We start from the raw sequence: 23,469 nt of genomic DNA on the forward strand, positions 1-23,469 counted from the left end.
GCAGGGTTCTTAATTCTTTCACTTATTTGAAGAAGTTGATACTGATTCGTTTTAGCTTCACGTGTTGTAATAATGACTGAATTCAGCTATGAGACTCAGAAAAGGCAGAAAAGTAACACAGTAGTGATCATTCTATTTTAGGTTCGGTACTTTTTATTTGTAAGGCTTCTCTTTATAAGCTGTGTTTTAAGTACTTTTCTCTGTATCTCATACTGAAACCCAGTTTTTATTCTGTTCCCTTCACAGAACATCCAGAAGATTCTTGGCCTTGCCCCTTCACGAGCTGCCACCAAGCAGGCAGGTGGATTTCTTGGCCCTCCGCCTCCTTCTGGGAAGTTCTCTTGAAATCAAGAAGAACCCTATATTTATGTCATTCTTTTCAGATATCCAAATCAGACCCAGCAATTATTTTACAGCAGGAGCCATAGGCAGCCTTAGCACTTGGGCTAATTTCTACATTTGAGTTATTTTTAGGCTTTTTTGGGGGTGTAATTTGAATAAGAACGGTACCTAACAAACGTGATAGTGCTTTTGGTCACAGATTAATTTTTTTTTAAACAAGTGTGTTGATTAAATAAGCTCAGGTGATGTTTATGTATTGAGAAATTCGTATTTTGCTTACATGAATATTTCTGTGGGGTCAGCTCTCTAGTATGTGCTGTGTGCCACGTATCGTGGAAGTTGGCTCTCCATTAGCATTTTGAGATCTAGAAGAAAAATTTAGTTTATATAATTCTTAATTGAAACTATATGTTGTGTGTGTGTTTTTTTTAAGCCAAATATATGACCCAAGATCTAATAAAAGAGGCTAGATTTACTTATTTCATCTCCAAGGAGACATCTGTTTTGATTTGCCTTATTTCTAGATACGTATTTTTAGTAATCTGAACATAAGGGTAAACGTTGGCCAGAAAGGGGCAGTGCAGTTTTTGTTTTTGTTCTTTTCCTCCCCTTCCCCTCACCATGGGGCAGTGTTTGAGAGTAATATTTTATCACTCTTGCTTCATATGCTTAAAAATAAAGTTGCCCTGTTACAGGAATTGGAAAGCATGAAAGAAAGGAAAGTAGTAACTCAGGGGAGTATAACAATGGAGCTCCTCAGCAGTTTCCTTCATACCCCAGTACAATCCGTTGGGTTCTTGAGAAGATTCAAATTGATCCCACTCTTAGTTCTCCCCCTGGAGGCAAGTTTATAGGTGCATGTGGTTAATTTGCAGAGCCTCCTTGTAGTCACAATGGCCTTCAGTTCCTGCCGGACTTCTTTATAAAGGATGAGAGAATGCTTATACCATGGTCTTCTTCCCTAATCTGTGGAATTGGAAATCCTATGCGGAGTGATAGCTCTAGTTACTTAAATATTTACATTTATCAGTAGTGTTCTTAGATGCATGTTTTCTACCAGTGAGAAAGTCACAGCTGGTAAACCAACAGCAGACTTTTCAATTGAATAAAATCCAGAAGACTATGGGATAATATTTTCAAAGCTGGACAAAATAATTATCAACCTAGAGTTCTATGTACAGCTAAACCATAAGTTTGGAGGCACAGCTGTGGACAGTATTTTGACAGCTATGGTATCCAAGATAGTTGAACTGTTAAAGGATGTATTTTCAGAGACAAAAACAGAATACCAGGGAAAAGGTGTGGGATATAAGCAACAATGGTCAGCACAGAAATTGATAAAATCTATGGATAAAGTTAAACATTTTATGGATTATCTAGTTTAGGGATTATCTCAAGACAACACCACAAGGTTATACTGTTCTCACACTCAATTAACAGATGAAGAAACTGAGGCAAGAGGGGTTAAATAACTTGATCAGCATCACATAGCTAGTGAGTGGCGGAGTTAGGATTTGAACCCAAGCAGTTAAAAGTCATCTAGCCCAAGCTCTCAAATGCTGTGTTGTTTTATAACTTCCCCATATACTATGTGGTGAGTCTGTTCCCATCACTTTACCTTATCTCCTCAGAAGATATGAGATCCAAAGTTGGGGCTTTGTCTTTTTTTGTTCTTCTTTCCTCAAAGCCATCGCATCACATGGGTGGGAGAGAGCACTGCAGGGACTCATTAAATGCAGATGAAATGCAGCTGAAATCTCTGTTTCAAGGCTACCGTTATCAGAAAAGGGGGCTTCCCTGGTGGCTCAGACAGTTAAAGAATCTGCCTACCAATACAGGAGACACGGGAGATGCAGGTTTGATCCCTGGGTTTGGAAGATCCCCTGGTGAAGGAGATGGCAAGCCCCTCTAGTATTCTTGCCTGGAGAATTCCATGGACAGAGGAGCCTGGCTGGTTGTGGTTCATGGGGTTGCAAAGGAGTTGGACACAACTGAGCGACTAACACTTGTCAAGAAAGCTGCCTGATAGTGGATGGTGATGACTTCTAATCGTCTTTTCTCCATGTCACTGACTGTTCCAGGCAAAATAAAAATTAAGAGGGTGACAAGCTGATGATCATAATAACAATGACAAATGATGGAATATCTAAAATAAAACTTAGAAGAAACCACACTCAAAATTCTGCCATCACCTGGAAAAATGAAAATACACAGTTCATCTTACCACCCACCCTCTTAGGTTTTGAAACTGATGCTTTCTAGTCATAGTTCTAATGGATGTTGAGGTTTTTATAAAGTAAATTTCAGTGGAAGAGGATAAATAAGAGGAAAAAGTAAAAAGGGAGAAAGAAGGAAAAGAGATAACATCTGTTCACCCTATTCCTAAAAGGAAGCAATAGCAAGGCTGTATACAGAGGAAACAAAGCTGTCACATCACAGGAATGTAAATTCAAGGAGATTTTAAGGCCTGTTTGAACCTCGCCCTTAGTTTGTTTTTTTGTTTTTGTTTTTTTTAGTTACTTGCCCCGAAAAATTTTTAAGACTACTCATTTGGAGGACTCTAAATCCAGACTATCACCAAGTTAATGGAGATGACATTCGTGACCAGTGTTAGGTCTACCCTTGCTTGCTTCTGTTTTTCTTACATTATTCTAAAATCTTAGGCATTGTATTTTTTACTCAGATTTCAAGATTTAAAAAAGATATACGTACATTTATATCTCTATATCTCAGTACCATTTTCACACTTTAAAAATTTAGCAATTCTTTGATAGGATAAATGTTAAATTTTTTTACATTTTTTTTAATCTGGACCAAATATTAGATAGCCATATTTCAGTTGGTTGATAAGTGTTGTAAATCTCGTCTATTGTAGTGGTTCTCAAACTAGAATACATTAGAATCACCTGGAAGTCTTGTTAAACAGCAGTCCCCTGAGCCCCATTGCAGAGTTTCTAAATAGAGCTTGAGAATTTGCATTTCTAACAAATTCCAAGGTGACACTGATGTTGGCTGATTTAAAGTCCACTCACATTTTACCTCCCCACCATCTCTCTTCATTTCTTGCTTTGCAATTTTTAAAGAAATATGCTTAGGGAATTTTAATAGTGTTGAGAAAAACTTATGCAATAATATATGGGAAAGTATCATTAAATTTAATAGAGTATATTTTCACTTCAGTTCAGTCGCTCAGTCGTGTCCGACTCTTTGTGACCCCATGAACAGCAGCATGCCAGGCCTCCCTGTCCATCACCAACTCCTGGAGTCCACCTAAATCCATGTCCATTGAATCAGTGATGCCATCCAACCATCTCATCCTCTATCGTCCCTTTCTCCTCCTGCCCTCAATCTTTCCCAGCATCAGGGTCTTTTCCAGTGAGTCAACTCTTTGCATCAGGTGGCCGAAGTATTGGAGTTTCAGCTTCAACATCAGTCCTTCCAGTGAACACCCAGGACTGATCTCCTTTAGGATGGACTGGTTGGATCTCCTTGCAGTCCAAGGGACTCTCAAGAGTCTTCTCCAACACCACAGTTCAAAAGCATCAATTCTTCAGGGCTCAGATTTCGCTATAGTCCAACTCTCACATCCGTACATGACCACTGGAAAAACCGTAGCTTTGACTAGACCTTTGTTGACAAAGTAATGTCTCTGCTTTTTAATATGCTGTCTAGGTTGGCCATAACTTTCCTTCCAAGGAGTAAGCGTCTGTTAATTTCATGGCTGCAATCACCATCTGCAGTGATTTTGGAGCCCAGAAAATTAAATTCAGCCACTTTTCCACTGTTTCCCCATCTATTTGCCATGAAGTGATGGGACCGGATGCCATGATCTTAGTTTTCTGAATGTTGAGTTTTAAGCCAACTTTTTCACTCTCCTCTTTCACTTTCATCAAGAGGCTTTTTAAAAAGTTCCTCTTCACTCTCTGCCATAAGGGTGGTGTCACCTGCATATCTGAGGTTATTGATATTTCTCCCAGTAATCTTGATTCCAGCTTGTGCTTCATCCATCCCAGCGTTTCTCACTATGTACTTTGCATATAAGTTAAATAAGCAGGGTGACAATATACAGTCTTGACATACTCCTTTTCCTATTTGGAACCAGTCTGTTGTTCCATGTCCAGTTCTAACTGTTGCTTCCTGACCTGCATACAGGTTTCTCAAGAGGCAGGTCAGGTGGTCTGGTATTCCCATCTCTTTCAGAGTTTTCCACAGTTTATTGTGATCCACACAGTCTATTTCTGCTTTATTGACTATGCCAAAGCCTTTGACTGTGTGGATCACAATATTTTCACTACATTTAATTAAAATAATAAACATAAATTGAAACCCACCTATATGTCCTTGAATACTTCTCCTAAGAGTTACCTGTAGTATCTCTTAGAAGTTAAGTTAGGGAATATAACCTAAATTTCAGATTCAATCACTTGCTCACTCATTCTTTGCTATTTTCCTGCAGCATACCTCAGTCCTGCCTTGCAATTTGCTTGTTGAGGAAACTGAACTGTTTCCCTGTAAACTTTCTCTCAGTTTGAATTTTGTTGCTTGGATGCCTGTTTTACACACTGTTGATAGTCTCTTTTTGTAATGTTAACAGCTTTGCTAATCACTAATTACTAATAATTAGGGATTGAAAAGTTATAATATTCTAGTATCCCTTCATTTATTAGGTAAAATACCTCTATAGATAGAAATGTCCCTTCATCTACTCTTTGTTTGCACAGGGTTAAATTTTTTAGGGAAAGCAGAATAAATGCATGATTATCTAGTTTTCAAAATAATGAGCTGTTTACTACGATTTTCCCGGGGTGCACAAGGTGTGTGGGTTTGTGTGTAGTTCATAGGTTTAGACATACTTGCTTCACTTCAATTCACTGAAGTTATTTTTCTTGTAGATGCTCAAATTGTCCTATTTTTGGCTAGTGAGAGCCTTTTTTAAGTTGGCTTCTGGGGCTGTTTGACATGACCCTAGTATTCACTGGTGGCATCCTTGCTAAGGGATAGGATGTTTCAGTATCACCTCACATTTCCTGCCAGACTGGAAGGCAATGCTTTCTTCAGGGAGGCCCGTTTCTTTTTAATGGAGACTGGTATTTGAAGAATGCAATCATAGCATTAAAGATTCTCCTTGAGGCTGGGTTACTAGGCCTTTTTTTGTAGACTAAGATAAGTAATAAGTTCTGTTGTTTTAAGATAAAATACATCATGAGTTTATGCCAATATTCTATGTCCCACTTAAATTCAGGGCCACAGTTTTCCCCTAATCTCTTTGACCTATGTCTTTTAATTCTCATGCTAAGAATACCAGTTTTCATTGCTAAAAATGATGTAATACCATATAATTAGTCATTAGTATAATCCCACAATATCCACCCAAAAGTCTCAGAGTATCAATACTAGTGTTACTACCAATCAACAATATAATTACTGAAAAATAATTGAAGTTTTTTTGTGGTAAGGGGATTCTTTAAAATACATCTCACTGCAGGTTCATAGATTATGGAGATTTCAAATTATAGGAATAGTTTCTTTTTTCAGTTTCTCATTCATGTCTTCCCTGGTGGCTCAAATGATAAAGAATCTGCCTGCAATGTGGGAGACCTTGGTTCAGTCCCTGGGTCGGGAAGATCCCCTAGAGAAGGGTGTGGCTACCATCTCCAGGATTCTTGCCTGGAGAATTCCATGGATGGAGCCTGATTAGCTGTAGTCTAGGGGGTTGAAGAGAGTTGGATGTGACTGAGTGACTGATGCTTTCACTTTTTCATGCCCTCATCACTGTCTCCTTAATTTCTCTGAAACAGCCTCCCAGGTAGTCTTCATTGTTCAGGTCTCTCCTGGCTCTGCTCCATCATTCACCCTGTAAAGGCAAATTACCTTTCTAAAATATAAACCTAATTATTCTGCTTCTCCAAGGAGAATTGTCCACTGGCTCCCAGTAGCCTGTAAGTAAACTCAAGCTATTTAGCATAGGAAATCATCCTGTCCTGGATCTCCAGCCCCTCTCACCCCTAGGATCAACCCCTCTCCTATCCTCTTCTTGCCTATATCCTAGGCTCCAGTCAAGCAGATTTATTTTTTAAATTCTGCATTTTTCACATTCTTTTAAAACTTTACTACCTGTGTTTTCTCTGCCTGGAATGTTCTTCCTTTTATTGGCCTGATTTTCTCATTTCTTCTCAACTCAGCTTAAGCATCTCCTCCTCCTAAAGGTTTTCTCTGGTCTCTATGTGGTCATATTAGGTTTCTTTTCCCTGTATCTGTTTGAGCATTTCATATACAAGTCACTTATAAAAAATGGGCAAATCTCTTGAAGGCTAATTACTTTACAGAATTTTGTTGTTTTCTGTCAAACATTGACTAGAATCCGTCATAGGCACACCCATTAACCTTCAGTTAAATAATAAATTTTTTTAAAAATTTTTAAAGGAAAAAAAAAGGGCAAATGTCTTAACTTTCAATGGCCTAATCTGAAAAATGAGATGAGTACTCTGACTAAAACTCTCATGTCCACCATCACTTCTCTGAATCTCCAGCTAGATTTTCTTAGTTCCCTCTGAAAAGCCTGCTGCCCGCTGCCCACAGCACATTGGATGCTATCAGCTGCGCTTATGCACTTTAGCTCTTGTCAGGGAATTGTAAAACATTATTCATTTTACTTGTTAATTTTATTTATGTTGACTGAGTATTATGTAAATTAAAGAAATATGAATGCAAAAAAGAATTGTGTCCATGAAAACTAATTTGAATGGTTTGAAATGAATCAATAAAAGCAAATTGCTAAAAATAAATGCTTTGACTTACATATGGGTAAAATTTCAGGAACTAAAAAAGAAGTAATAAAAGTTTAGAAGGATTCGGTACTCATATTAATTCTTAGTGTTTTATTTAGCCCATACCTCACTTTAAACATAGCAAAACTGGAAATGAGGTGATGCATTTTTTAAAATATTTATTTTATTTATTTGGCTGCACTGGGTCTTAGTTGTGGCATATGCAATCTAGTTCCCTGACCAGAGATGGAATCTGGGCCCCCTGCACCGAGAGCATGGAGTCTTAGCCACTGGGCCACCAGTGAAGTCCCCAGAGGCAATACATTTTGGTCTTATAAACATTTTAAGAATGCATAACCACACAACATGGAATTTTCATTATCACAAATTCTGTTTAGGGACTTCCCTGGCAGTCCAGTGGTAAGAGTCTGCACTTCAGCTTCATGGGGCTTGGGTTCAATCCCTGGTTGAGGAACTGAGATCCTGCTTACCACATAGCATGGCCAAAAAAAACAAAATAGAAAAATAAATTGATTTTAAAAGCTAAATTTTGTTTCAATTCTTCCAATATTTGAAAGCTCTGAGTTGCATATATTTGATTTTGTTGTTTATTACTATAAAATATTCATGGAAAACAAGGAAAAGATTTTTTTGAAATAAATGAGCCAATCATAGTGAATCAAACAAGAGGTGATACATTATGGGTTTGTTATATACAAATAATAATAATGAGACTCCAAGCAATAGATTCATATTCAGGGAAAAGGCCTTGGCTCTGCATCAAAAGTAAAGAGGTATATATGTGTTATAAGTTAAAATAAAAGTTTCTGAAGTGCGTAAGAATTTTTTTTTCATGATTCTGTAATTAGCTTTTTAGATTAACCTACAGATTACTGGTTCTAGTCACATCAGCCACTTGGGTTTTTCCCTCACAGTGTTTCTGATGGGTTATATAAAGCAACTGACTTTATGCCTGGCATCTTGAAAACATTTGCTCTTCAAACACAGCAATCCTGTAAGGGAGACAGGATATCTTTGTATTATTCGGATTTTATATGTGACAAATCAGGTTATGAGATGTTATGGTGTTTCCAAGATCACAATAAGTGGCAGAACCAGAAAGAACCTTAGGCTTCAGGATCCACACTCTTTCAGAGTATGGATGGATACTCGTTCTTGCTGTCAGCCTACAGAGCACCCAGTAGGCTCACTCCATTGGATCCACAGTATGAGACTGCTGAGCTGGAATCCTGCTGGACTTGTACCCTGTATGCAAAATGTCTTCGTGTAAAGCAAGCTGGGCTTCCCAGGGAGTATTATTTAAGTGACTGTCACTATCTCTTTTCCCTCTGTTTTTAAAAACCTTTCCCATATTCCTATTTCACCATCTGAATGGTACATATTCATAAGACTTTGTGAATCTTAGAAGAACTTTTAAAATTATTAAATCAATTAGGAAATTGGCCAGCTGTCACAGAGGATAAATGTAAGTCTAAGATACAGTTTGTTTTGTTTTTTAATTTCAAAATTGCTTTTAAATAATTTTTATTTTTTAAACATATTTTACTGAAGTAGTTGATCTACAAGGTGTTATTTTCTGATGCATAGCAAAGTGATTCGGTTATACAAATATATACATTCTTTTTCATATTCTTTCCCATTATGGCTTATCACAGATGATATTTTGAATGGCTGCTTTCTGCAGATGGGAAGCTAAACACATATTTAAATTCAGAAAATTATATTTGGATCCATGACCCATATGGCTGTTTGTGAATATAATCAAGGGCCTGTTTTATACATGTGATTTTTAGGTTTGTAATTAATGCTGCAGCCATTTACTGAACAGTCATTGATCGTAAATAGAGATCATATCAAGAAGGTTGAAAAAGCCTGAAGCCTGCTTAAGCTGGTGACAGACCGTTCCATTCTAGAGGAAATTTCACATTTTTAAGCAAAATAAGATGATAACTTTAGAGCAGTGATTTTGAAATTTATTTTGACCACAGTCCATGGTAAGGAATACCAGTATGCAACCCATACACTGAAGTTTCCGAGACAATGTTTCTGAGACAGTGTTTACCTCCTGTATGGTCTTTGATGATTTCATACTGTTTCATTTTTCAAAAACATTGGTTACATTCTTTGAATGCAATTCTGCTCTTTTTTGGTAACACTGCTCCAAGAATACTCAGATATAAACAGTAAACTCAGCTTGGGCAGGAAAATGGAAATTCCACTGGCTTCCCTATTTCCATTTATATCCCTTGACTCAGGGGTGATATTTAAAATATAAAAATGCCATTTAAAAAGCATGCTGAAGAGATCCCTCTAAAATTTTGTTTGTTCTCCATGTCCACATCAGTTTTTCTATTTAATCTATAAAGATGCTGTTTGTACAAAAAATTTGGGTCTCAAGCTATTAATTTTTATGACCTACTAGTAGGTGGTACCAGGAAGTTTGAAAAAGAAGAAAAAAACAAGAAAGCCCCAAAAAGACAAGACACAGAGAAAGAAAGATCTTTTTAGAACTTGAATTAGGAAATTTGGGGCAATAGAGAACACTGCTCAAATTAGATATTGTTGGGCTCATCTAAGACTTTCTGACTATATTATGTTAATCAGTAATTGGGTCTTTAAAATGAAGAACAATCAAGTTCCTAGAAAGACTTTGGCCAGAGTATGAGTTCTTTCCTCAAATACGCTGGGATGATGGAATGACACTTTCTGGAAGATGAGAAAACAGAGGAACCTGAAATTAATGTCAAGATATAATTACATACATTCATTCACCCATCCACCAAGCATGCACACAGTGCCATCTTTTTGCAAGACTGGGAACATAGTGGCTACAAAGGTGAGGTGAGTAGGATTTTATGGTCAAACAACAGACAGTTTGTGACTACCGCATCAGCTACCTTATCTAACGAAAGAGGGTGATAATTCCTTCAGTATGCTGCTCCTCACAAAACTTATGGAGATGAAATGAGGAAGAGATATACACTTTGTAAATTATAAGGGAACATTAATAGGGAGCATTAAGTACAATGGTCATTTGTTTTATTTCTGTAGATACTAAGCAATCATTGGACAATTTGTTTTTCTTCCCCTTTAATCATCAACTTGTAATATAACTCAAGATTTCTGAAGTTCATTTGCCTAAAAGCTTTAACTGTGTTTAGTGAAATCTTGCTGATAAAAAGCACTAGACTTGTGGATGAACAAGTTTCATTTCCTTCTAATCTTGGTTGTACCCCATATCCATAAGATAATTAAAAATCTTATCTTCCAATAAAAAATAAACCAATTTCTTGCTTATCTCAGTAGATAGGATTTATTGATACACAAAAAAGGTTTAAAAAAACACCCATCAGTCTTCAAAATAAAATACTATTAGGTCTGGTCTCAAAAAAGTACATGACTACAGATAGGTCATAATCTGTATAACTCTGTAATACTCAATCCTTAAAGGTTCCAACAGTGTGAATATCACCTCCCCAATGTGATTTTCGTCAGTCACATCAGAGCAGCTCAACAGCACCAGGGAGCTGCGGGGATTAGTAACACATAGTCAATATCCTCTAGAAGCAAGGATGAACAACACTACTGACTGTGGTGTATATTGCAGTAGAGGTAGCTACATGGAGAGGAGACCCTTGATTCTGTTTGAAGGAACAGGCTAGCAAAAAGCAAAAGCAAAAGCCCTGCCTTCAAAGAGCTTACAGTATCGATGGGGTAGCGTTTGATTGACTCAACCAAGTGTGGCAAGCAGAGACGAACATAATGTGTTCTAGGACATAGAGGAGGATATCTAACACAGTCAAAGAAGGGGTTTGGAAAGAGGCGACAAGAACCAAATTCTGAAGTAATTAGTAGAGTTGGCTGGTAAACAATTGGAAGGAAAACCACTGGAGACTGAAAAAATAATGTACAAGGAAGGAAGGAGGCAAGAAAGAGTAGGTAGTTTGGGGTGACCAAAGCCTTGGGATGCCCAAGGAACTGGCAAGCCATGAAAGTGAATTCCTGACCAGTTAACAGTTTAGTTTGGAAACTCTAAGCCACTGAGTGGTAAAAAAAAAAAAACATCTGCCTGCCAATGCAGGAGACGTGGGTTCAATCCCTGGGTTGGGAAGATCCCGTGGAGTAAGCAATGGCCACCCACTCTGGTATTCTTGCCTGGGAAATCCCATGGATAGAGGAGCCTGGCATACTGTGGGCCACGGGGTTGCAGAGAGTCAGGCATGACTGAGCAACAAGCACAGCTAAACACAAGCCATCGATTACAAGAAGGGAATGTTCATGATCAGATTTCCATTTTAAGCTCACTCTGGTACAGGGTGAACAGAGATTAAGAAGGGAAAGCCTATGGACAAGTTAGGAAGACATCCGTTCCTCTCGTGTGTATTAAATACCTTTTGGGGGCCAGGACACTGTGGTTATCAAAAACATACATGGTTATACTTCCATGGAGTTCCATTCTGGTGAGGTCAGTGGGTATCAAAAGAATACCTATTTACAAAGCATGCATGCATTGAAGCATGCTCGGTTGCTTCAGTCATGTCCGAAATCCAGGATCAAAGCATGGGCAGGGCCATGTTCCCCCTGAAGACACTAGGGAAGCACATGTTCGAGGACTTTCTCCTAACTTCTGGTAGTTTCTTGGCTTGTGGCAACATAAATCGTGTTTCACAAGGCCTTCTCTCTATGTGCCTATCTTGTCTTTGTGTCCAAATTTCTCCTTTTTTTTTTTTTTTTTTAAAGGATACAGTCATATAGGATTAAAGTGAAAGTGTTTGTTAGTCACTCAGTTGTGTCCGACTCTTTTTGACTCCATGGACTATAGTCTGCCAGGCTCCTCTGTCCATGGAATTCTCCTGGCAAGAATACTGGAGTGGGTTGCCACTCCCTTCTCCAGGGGATCTTCCTGATCAGGGCCCACCCTAATGTCATCATTTTATTAATAACTGGATATCTCTGTAAAGACCCTATCTTTAAATAAGGTCATATTCTGAGGTAACGGAGTTAGGACCCCAATATATCTCTTTTCCAGGGGACACAGTTCAACCCATAACACTTCCCAACTCAGGGTAAAGTCCAGAGTCTTTGCAAAGATCCTACTGGACTCTACAAATGTGTCCTCCCCTCCTCCTGCCTCTCCCCAGCCCCACCACCTCTCCTCACTCTCTGACAGCTTCCCGTATTGTTCTCTCTCTGTCATTCATTCCTATCCTGACAGAGGGCCTTCCAGACTTTTCTCTGTACTCAGAGCACACTCTACCTCAGCGCCTCTGCACTTGCTTTCCCCTCGGTCTGAAAAGTCTTCCCCCTAGTTTTCTGCATGGACACTTTCTTTTTTTTTTTTTTAATTTCTTGGCTCAAGGATCATCTCTGTAAGCCCTTCTCTGGCCCCATTACTTAAAACACTACATTCAAATCATTCTAGCACTCTATCATATTTTGTGCTTCACTTTTCTCCATACACCTCTGATGTACCATAGCACTTTCTTTTGACACATTCTGATGTACCACATAACTTTCTTATTGATTTATTTTACTGCCCATCTCTTCCCACTAGAATATATGCTTCACGAACATAGGCATTTAGGACTATTTTATCACTAATGTATCTAATGTATCTTCAGAACCTAGAACAATGACTGCTGTATGGTTGAGTCTTAATGAACATTTACTGAACAAATGAGTAAGTGGTTAATAGAGTCAAATGCCACACACAATAATTGTCACTATGAAAACATCAGAAGAACATCCATTGAATTTGGCAGGATGGAGATTATTAACACCTTGTCCAGAAACCAAATACAATATTGATAAGCAATTGTCCTCCAATTAAAAAAGACACCATTTTTCAAAGAGGCTTCAACAGAGTGGCAGGGGGAGGACAGTGGATTAGGGAGTGAATGTGAGGTGAAGGAGCAGAGGCAGCGGGTGTGCCATTTTCCCGTCAGCCTGGTTCTGAAGGAAGGAGACCCACAGGTCTGCAGTGGACACACACACGGCTAGCGTGGAAGAGGACTGTTGTTTTTAGATGAGAGGAACGTGGATTTGTTTAAAGGCTGACGGAGTAACTTAAGTACTGGCTGAGCTCACGTGTGGCACCGGGGTCCATGGATGCCTGGAGCCTCACGGTGGGACTCTGCACCGTGCACCCCAGAAGCAACTAGAATAGGGGAGAGGCAAGAGGGGCTCTGCGGGGCCAGCCCCTGCTCAGCTTGTTCTCCACCAGTGCTGAGGCTCCCCACATACCCACATGAGGAGAGCTGGGAAATGGAAGCGGAGGGGATGGGGAGAGGCCACAGCCCTGGCCCAGGCTCAGCTCTGAAGCAGCACGGGGCCTTCACAGCTGCTTACCCATGTCCGGGAACATCCCTGTTTTCACTGCTCCCCAGCTCCCACCCCCTAAAAGCAGAAGGATCCTCTTTCTCCTCTTTCACTTTCTTCCCCTTCGCCTTTCTTTGACTTTCTGATAAACCTCTTCCTTGCTTAGACAAACTTTTCCATATTGTTGGGAAAAAGAATGAAAGCTCTTATTGCATCAGGGCTTTTCTCTCTCTCCTTTTTTTTTCTTTTATTGAAGTGTAGTTGATTTACAATGTTGTGCTAATTTCTGCTGTACAGAAAAGTGACTCAGTTATACACATATATACATCCTTTATATTCTTTTCTGTTCTGGTTTATCCCAGTAGTTTGGATATACAGTAGGGCTTTGTTATTTATCCATTCTAAATATAATGGTTTGCATCTACCAACCCCAGACTCAAGGTTCATCCCTCTTCATCCCCCTGTTCTCCTTGGCAACCACAGGTCTGCTCTCTATGTCAGCGAGTCTGTTTCTGTTTTGGAGATAGGTTCACTTCTGTCATGTTTTAGATCGGGCTTCCTTGGTGGCTTGGGCAACGGTAAAGAATCCATTTGCAATGCTAGATATTACCTGGGGGTTGTTTTTTTGCTGTTGAGCTGTATGAGCTGTTTGTATATTTTGGAGATTAAGCCCTTGTTAGTTGCATCATTGCAAATAGTTTCTCCCATTCTGTGGGTTGCCTTTCAGGGTTTTTTGTTTTGTTTTTTTTATGGTTTCTTTGGCTGTGAAAAAGCTCTTAAGTTTGATTCCCTTCTCCCTGGAGAAGGGAATGGCTACCCACTCCACATCCTTGCCTGGAGAATTCCATAGGTAGAGAAGCCTGGCAGGCTATAGTCCATGGGGTTGCAAAGAGTCAGACATGACTGAGTAAAAATTTCACTTTCATAAGGGATATCATATGGTGTTTGTCTTTCTCTCTCTGACTTGTTTCACTTGGTATGAGCATCTCTAGTTGCACTCATGTTGCCAGAAATGGCATTATTTCATTCTTTTTATGGCTTAGTAATATTCTGTTGCATATATGTACCACATCTTATTTATCCATTTATCTGTCAGTGGATATTTGCATTGTTCTCATGTCTTGGCTATTGTGAATAGTGTTTCTATGAACACAAGGGTGCATGTATCTTTTTGAATTATAGTTTTGTCCAGGTATATGCCCAGGAGTGGGATTGCTGGGTCCTATAGTAGTTCTATTTTTAGTTCTCTGATGCACTTCCACACTGTTTTTCACAGTGACTGCACCAACTTATTTTCCTACAAAGAGTGTAGGAGGGTTCTTTTTTTCTCCATACCCTCTCCTGCATTTGTTACTGGTAGACTTTTTGATGATGGCCATTCGGGCTGGAGTGAGGTGATACCTCTTTGTAGTTTTGATTTGCATTTCTTTAATAATTAGCAACATTGAACATCATTCCATGTGCCTGTTTGGCCATCTGTATGTCTTCTTTTAAGAAATGTCTATTAAGGTTTCCTGCTCATCTTTTGATTGGGCTGTTTTTTTGCTGTTGAGCTGTATGAGCTGTTTGTATATTTTGGAGATTAAGCCCTTGTCAGTTGCATCATTGCAAATAGTTTCTCCCATTCTGTGGGTTGTCTTTCAGGTTTTTTTTTTTTATGGTTTCTTTTGCTGTGAAAAAGCTCATAAGTTTGATTAGGTTCCATTTGTTTATTTTATTTTATTGCTTTTATTCCTATTGCCTTGGGAGACTGACTTAAGAAAATATTGGTATAGTTTATGTCAGAGAATGTTTTGTGTATGCTCTCTTCTACGAGTTTTATAGTGGCATGTCTTATGTTTAAGGCTTTAACCCATTTTGAGTATATTTTTGTGCATGGTGTGAGGGTGTGTCCTAACTTTATTGATTTACATTAGGCTGTCCAACTTTCATACTGGGGATTTTTTTAAGAGCTGGGAAATCTTTTCTTATTAGATTCCTGGCTTCTGTAGTGCTCATTGGCTGGAGCTGGGTCACATTCTCACCCCCAAGTCCATCAGTGCCAGAGGGAATAAGACAGTCCTGGTTGGCTTAGCCTGCTCATGATTGCCCTAGTTATGTGGCAAAGGAGTTATACGCTGGAACAAAATCCAGGATCTTTAAGCCTGGGGAAAGGGAGAAATGGCTTTGTGTGGGATACAAATAGTTAAGAATATGGATAATGATTCAGGAAGGCCATTCAAGGTAAAACTGGGCTGCCCGAGGGGGCGACATGGCCCTGAATGGGTCATCAACGTCTCTTATTCTGTATCTTGCTATTAGCTGCCACCTGATGCAGGGATGGCTTCCCAGGTGGCTCAGGGTAAAGAATCTGCCTGCAATGCAGGAGACGTGGGTTCGATGCCTGGGTCAGGAAGATCCTCTGGAGAAGGAAGTGGCAACCCACGCCAGTACTCTTACCTCATAAATCCCATGGACAGCGGAGCCTGCAGCCCATAGGGTCACAGAGTCAGACACGACTGAGCGACTGAGCATAAGGACAGATACAAAAGTATTTCTTCCCATCTTGACCAAGAATCCAGCCTCAAGTCTGGGCACTCCGGAAAAGGCAATAGATACTTGAATCCGTGGACCTCACTCCTGGATTCCTTCTTTGCCGTGTCTGCTTTTTCTCCTTGTCTAACTTTATTCTTTCCGCAGACTTATGTGTGTGTGCCACCGGGTGGTAAGAATGGGTTCTGCAGGCTCTGCAGAAAAATGAGTTGCTGTTGTCCTTGGAGCCTCCGGGCCCCTCTGCATTATAAGGGACCACACACTGAGAAGATTCTAGAATGGGTGCTCAAATAGGGCTAGTGGGAGGCTCCCTGAAGTTGAGCATCAAGGCATAGATCTCATAAACGCGTGGCAAGTATGACCTTTCTCCCCCTCCTAGACTCTCTTTCCACCACTCCTCAAACCTCTCAATGTGCTTCCAAAAAAAAAAAAAACAATAACAACAATACCCCCAAGAGACTTGTTTCTTCCTTTACTTGGTAACTTGACTTGACTTGGTAAAATAGGAGAGAACGACAGCAAGTGGACCCATAAAGTTTCCCCTTACCTACTGGCCGACCGACCAGTGTTTCTTCTCTTATTGCCCATCTCTTTGCAGCCAAGCCCTTCTTCCTTCTGTTTCCCCTTTCCTGTCCATCGAGTCCTCTGACGCCCTGCTCTTTGCTTAGACATTGCTGCAGCCTCAGCTTTATCACAGAATACCTCCGCCATGGTAACTAGAAACCTGACTTTCTCATGAGGGAAACATAAATATGATTACATACATGCATGTGGTAATACATGGTAATTCACAACTCTCTTGAGCAGAGGCTATGGTTTCCCTGAAGAAAGTTGAGTGCAGAAGAATTGATGCTTTTGAACTGTGGTGCTGGAGAAGACTCTTGAGAGTCCTTTGGCTGCAAGGAGATCCAACCAGTCCATCCTAAAGGAGATCAGTCCTGGGTGTTCATTGGAAGGACTGATGCTGAAGCCAAAACTCCAATACTTTGGCCACCTGATAAGGAGAGCTGACTCATTTGAAAAGAGCCTGATGCTGGGAGGGATTGAGGACAGGAGGAGAAGGGGACGTCGGAGGATGAGATGGTTGGATGGCATCACTGACTCAATGGACATGGGTTTGGGTGGACTCCGGGTGTTGGTGATGGACAGGGAGGCCTGGCGTGCTGCGGTTCATGGGATGGCAAAGAGTTGGACATGACTGAGTGACTAACACACAATAGAGAAATCAGTACCTTGAAGTGGAGTGATAAACACCTAGGGATTCTCTGGCAGTCCAGTGGTTAGAACTCCTTGCTTTCACTGCCAAGGGCCAGGGTTTGATCCCTGGTCAGGGAACTAAAATGCTACAAGCTGCGCTGGTGTGACAAATAAAATAGAAAAATAAAATACAGGCATTGGCTTAGTAGATGCATAGCAGGAAGTTGAAAACTGGTATCACGGGCTGAAAATACAGCGGCTCCTCTTCTGCCATGGCAGAGCTTTTGGTAGAACTGATGCTGTGATAACTTGAAAGGCAGACACAATTCTTACTGTGCCAGTAGTGTAAGGGAAGGTGGTTGGAATGATCCAGAATGTATGAGTTGCCCAAAGTTTTTAAATTAAAAAAAAATTGGAGTATAGTTGATGTACAATGTTATGTTAGTTTGAGGTGTATAGCACAGTGGTTCAATTATATATATGTATATTTCAGATTCTTTTCACTTAGTACAAAATACTGACTACAGTTCCTCATGCTATATAGTAGGTGCTTTTGGTTATTTATTTTATATATAGTAGGGTGCTATATGATAATCCAAGCTCCTAATTTGTATCACCCCCCCTTTTCTCTTTGGTTTGTTATATAAGTTTGTTATGTCTGTGGGTCTACTTCTGTTTTGTATATAAGTTCCTTTGTATCTTTTTTTTTCTTTTACTACAGGGGGATCTTGTTCCCCAACCTGTGGGATCTTAGTTCCCCAACTAGGGATTGAATCACTCCCCCTCCAGTGGAAGCATTGCAGAATCCTAACCACTAGATCACCAGGGAATTTCCTCTTTTTCTCTTTTTTAAGATTCTACACATAGCAATATCATAATTATATGATAATCTCTATATCCATCCATGTTGCTACAAATGACTTTAATTCATTCTTTTTATGGTTGAATAGTATTCCATCCTATAAATATACTACATCTTCTTTATCCATTCATCTCTGGACTCATATGTTGACATTTAGCTTTCTTCTGTATACTGGCTATTGTGAATAGTGCTGCAATGAACATTGGGGTGCATGTAACTTTGGAAATGATGATTTTCTCTATATATATGTCCAGGAATAGGATTGCTGAATCATGTGGTAGCTCTTTTTTTTAAAGGAAACTCCATGCTGTTCTCCACAGTGCCTGTATTAATTTACATTCCCATCAACAGCGTAGAAAGTTCCTTTTTCTCAGCACCCTCTCCAGCATTTATTATTTGTAATGCTGCTTGCTGTTTTTATCTAAGCATTACAAAGTAGAAATGTGCTCAGACCAGAATCTACTGGTTTGCAGGCAGAATAAGGGAATAAAGAGCCCAGAAATTTTGGACCTTGTAAATTAATAAACCAACTGCTTCAGTACCATAAATAGCAAGAGACAAGACTTGCTGCTTAGAAGCCTCTCATTAAGACATCTAGTCAGACAAAAAGTTCATTTCAATTTCCAATACTTTCAGATGGTTTCAAGGCAACTACCATTAATTTGAGAAAGAGAACCTTGAGGGCAAGGAAGCAGCATGCTGAAATGGATCAACAACTCTATCGAAGAACTCTGAGTATGGACCCTGGCACATGGAACTGAATAAAAGCACATAGATTAAATGCTTTGTAACAACAGCACAAGAGATGACTCTACAGATGGACATCACCAGATGGTCAATACTGAAATCGGATTGACTACATTCTTTGCATCTAAAGATGGAGAAGCTCTATACAGTCAGAAAATACAAGACCAGAAGCTGACTGTTATATAATCATGACTCAGATCATGAACTCCTTATTGAAAATTTAGACTTATATTGAAGAAAGTCGAGGAAAACCAATAGACCATTCAGGTGTGACCTAAATCAAACCCCTTATGATTATACAGTGTAAGTGACAAATTGATGCAAGGGATTAGATCTGATAGACAGAGTGCCTGAAGAACTGTGGACAGAGGTTCATGACATTTTATAGGAGGCTGTGATCAAAACCATCCCCAAGAAAAAGAAATGAAAAAAGGCAAAACGGTTATCTGAGGAGGCCTCACAAATAGCTGAGAAAAGAAGAGAGGTGGAAGGCAAAGGAGAAAAGAAAAGATATACCCATATGAATGCAGAGTTCCAAAGAATTACAAGGAGAGATAATAAAGCCTTCCTCAGTGATAAGTGCAAAGAAATAGAGGAAAACAATAGAATGCAAAAGACTAAGAGATCTCTTCAAGAAAATTAGAGTTACCAAGAGAACATTTCATGCAAAGATGGGCACAATAAAGGACAGAAATGGTACGTACCTAACAGAAGCAGAAGATATTAGAGTGGCAAGAATACACACAAGAACTCTACAAAAAAGATCTTCATGACCCAGATAACTACAATGGTGTGATCACTCACCAAAAGCCAGACATCCTGAAGAGTGAAGCCAAGGGGGCCTTAGGAAGCATCACTATGAATAAAGCTAGTGGAGGTGATGGAATTCCAGTTGAGCTATTTCAAATCCTAAAAGATGATGCTGTGAAAGTGCTACACTCAATATGCCAGCAACTTTGGAAAATTCAGCAGTGGCCACAGGACTGGAAAAGGTCAGTTTTCATTCTAATCCCAAAGAAAGGCAATGCCAAAGAATGTTTAGTTCAGTCAGTTCAGTTTATCAGTCGTGTCTGACTATTTGGGACCCATGAATCATAGCACACCAGGCCTCCTTGTCCATCAACAACTCCTGGAGTTTGCTCAAACTCATGCCCATCGAGTCAGTGATGCCATCCAGTCATCTCATCCTCTGTCGTCCCCTTCTCCTCCTGCCCCCAGTCCCTCCCAGCATCAGGCTCTTTTCCAATGAGTCAACTCTTCGCATGAGGTGGCCAAAGTATTGGAATTTCAACTTCAGCATCAGTCCTTCCAATGAACACCCAGGACAGATCTGCTTTATGATGGACTGGTTGGATCTCCTTGCAGTCCAAGGGACTCTCAAGAGTCTTCTCCAACACCACAGTTCAAAAGCATCAATTCTTCGGCGCTCAGCTTTCTTCACAGTCCAACTCTCACATCCAGACATGACCACTGGACAAACCATAGCCTTGACTAGACAGACCTTTGTTGGCAAAATAATGTCTCTGCTGTTTAATATGCTGTCTAGGTTGGTCATAACTTTCCTTCCAAGGAATAAGCGTCTTTTAATATCATGGTTGCAATCACCATCTGCAGTGATTTTGGAGCCCAGAAAAATAAAGTCTGACACTGCTTCCACTGCTTCCCCATCTATTTGCCATGAAGTAATGGGGCCAGATGCCATGATCTTAGTTTTCTGAATGTTGAGCTTTAAGCCAACTTTTTCACTCTCCTCTTTCACTTTCATCAAGAGGCTTTTAAGTTCCTCTTCATTCTCTGCCAAAAGGGTGGTGTCATCTGCATATCTGAGGTTATTGATATTTCTCCCAACAATCTTGATTCCAGCTTGTGCTTCCTCCAGCCCAGCATTTCTCATGATGTACTCTACGTATAAGTTAAATAACCAGGTGACAATATACAGCCTTGATGTACTCTTTTTCCTATTTGGAACCAGTCTGTTTTTTCATGTCCAGTTCTAACTGTTGCTTCCTGACCTGCATACAGGTTTCTCAAGAGGCAGGTCAGGTGGTCTGGTATTCCCATCTCTTTCAGAATTTTCCACAGTTTGTTGTGATCCACACAGTCAAAGGCTTTGGCGTAGTCAATAAACCAGAAATAGATGTTTTTCTGGAACTCTCTTGCTTTTTCGATGATCCAGCGAATGCTGGCAATTTGACCTCTGGTTCCTCTGCCTTTTTTAAAACCAGCTTGAATAAATAAATAAATAAAACCAGCTTGAACATCTGGAAGTTCACAGTTCACGTATTGCTGAAGCCTGGCTTGGAGAATTTTGAGCATTACTTTACTAGCGTTTGAGATGAGTACAACTGTGCGGTAGTTTGAGCATTCTTTGGCATTGCCTTTCTTTGGGATTGGAATGAAAACTGACCTTTTCCAGTCCTGTGGCCACTGCGAGTTTTCCAAATTTGCTGACATATTGAGTGCAGCACTTTCATTGCATCATCTTTCAGGATTTAAAATAGCTCAAGAATATTCAATGTTCCGACTACCACACAATTACATTCATCTCACACGCTAGTAAAGTAATGCTGAAAATCCTCCAAGGTAGGCTTCAACAATACATGAACCATGAACTTCCAGATGTTCAAGCTAGATTTAGAAAAGGGAGAGGAACCAGAGATCAAATTGTCAACATCCACTGGATCATAGAAAAAGTAAGAGAGTTCCAAAAAAACATCTACTTCTGCTTCATTGACTATGCTAAAGCCTTTGATTGTGTGGATCACAACAAACTGTGGAAAATTCTTCAAGAGATGAGAATACCAGACCACCTTACCTGCCTACTGAGAAATCTGCATGCAGGTCAAGAAACAATAGTTAGAACTGGACATGGAACAATGGACTAGTTCCTATTGGGAAAGGAGTACGTCAAGACTGTATATTGTCACCCTGCTTATTTAATTTATATACAGAGTACATCTTGTGAAATGCTGGGCTGGATAAAGCACAAGCTGGAATCAAGATTGCTGGGAGAAATATCAATAACCTCAGATATGCAGATGACTCCACTCTTACGGCAGAAAGTGAAGAGGAGCTAAAGAGTCTCTTGATGACAGTGAAAGAACTGGGTTAAGACTCAACATTCCAAAAGCTAAGATCATGGCATCCAGTCCCATCACTTCATGGCAAATAGATGGGCAACAATGGAAACAGCGAGAGACTTTATATTTTGGGGGGTTCCAAAATCACTGCAGATGGTGACTGCAGCCATGAAATTAAAAATGTTTGCTCATTGGAGGAAAAGCTGTCACCAACCTAGATAGCATATTAAAAAGCAGAGACATTATTTTGCTGACAAAGATCTGTCTAGTCAAAGCTATGGTTTTTCCAGTAGTCAAGTATGGATGTGAGAGTTGGACTATAAAGAAAGCTGAGCGCCAAAGAATTAATGCTTTTGGACTGTGGTAATGGAGAAGACTCTTGAGAGTCCCTAGGACTGCAAGGAGATCGAACCAGTCAATCCTAAAGGAAATCAGTCCTGAATATTCTTTGGAAGGACTGATGGTGAAGTGAAGCTCCAATACTTTGTCCACCTGATGCAAAAAACTGACTCATTGGGAAAGACCCTGATGCTGGGAAAGAGTGAAGGCAGGAGGAGAAGGGGACGACAGAGGGTGAGATGGTTGGATGGCATCTCTGACTTGATACATGTGATTTTGAGCAAGCTCTGGGAATTGGTGATGATGGACAGGGAAGCTTGGCATGCTATAGTCCATGGGATTGCAAAGTGCCACACATGATTGAGTGACTGAACTGAAAATTGTGAAGTGAGAGAATCCTGAAGAAGCTGTAGAAATCCTGGCCTAAAAAAATTTGTTAAAATAAAACAAACCCTGGGCTCCCTGATTGTGAAATAAGGTTGCAAAAGCTGAATAATCCTCAAAGAAGGACTCCATAACACCTATTTTAGAACTTGTACTTATCACAGTTTCCTAGAGTTTTGGTTAGGACATGTGTTGATGTACTTTTGTTAGTATTTCTTCTGTTTGAGCTTGATTGGACTTCTTGGATTGGAAAATTTATAATTTTCATGAAATTTAAAAAAATGTGGGGCTTCTCACAAGTAAATAGTCTGCCTACAATGCAGGAGCCACAAGGGACGTGGGTTCGATCCCTGAGTAGGGAAGATCCCCTGGAAGAAGGAATGGCAACCTACTCTAGTATTCTTGCCTGGAGAGTTGCTACAGAGGAGCCTGTTGCACTGTAGAGTCTGGGATTGCAAAGAATCGGACATAACAGAAGCGACTCAGCACACACTGCACTCGAAGACTCCTTACTTGCTAAACTTTTAAGTCTCATCTCCCAACTTGACTTCAAAGCATTTTCCAAAGTGTTTATCAGTTGTCACTTGAAAAAACAGTGCTACATTCAAATAAGATTGGGAAATCATAGGTTATAACACTGAACAAATTTCTTTCTTCTATTATTTTTTATTGAATTATAATCAACTTAAAATATTACATTAGCTTCAGGTGTACAACAGAGTGATCTGATATTTCTATACATTATAAAATGATCACCACTGTAAGACTGGTTGCCATATGTTACCATACAAAGTTATTGCAATGTTATTGATTCTATCGCCTATGCTGTACATCATACTCCTGTGACTCTTATTTTGTAACTGGAAGCTTGTACTTCTAA

At 39.8% G+C, this 23,469-nt stretch overlaps 1 protein-coding gene across 1 annotated transcript in view; it reads left to right on the forward strand.

Moving 5' to 3' along the window:
• TMCO1 (transmembrane and coiled-coil domains 1) overlaps window positions 1–6,764 on the forward strand; it is a 71,975-nt gene extending 65,211 nt beyond the window's left edge. Inside the window, exon 7 of the mRNA XM_065946503.1 lies at window positions 247–6,764. Coding sequence (XP_065802575.1) covers window positions 247–345 — 99 coding nt within the window. The 3' untranslated portion in view covers window positions 346–6,764. The remainder of the gene's footprint in view (window positions 1–246) is intronic.
• The last annotated feature ends 16,705 nt before the right edge of the window (window positions 6,765–23,469 follow it).

Source organism: Muntiacus reevesi, chromosome 1 (genome assembly GCF_963930625.1).
Source record: "Muntiacus reevesi chromosome 1, mMunRee1.1, whole genome shotgun sequence".
Taxonomy (NCBI): Eukaryota; Metazoa; Chordata; class Mammalia; order Artiodactyla; family Cervidae; genus Muntiacus; species Muntiacus reevesi.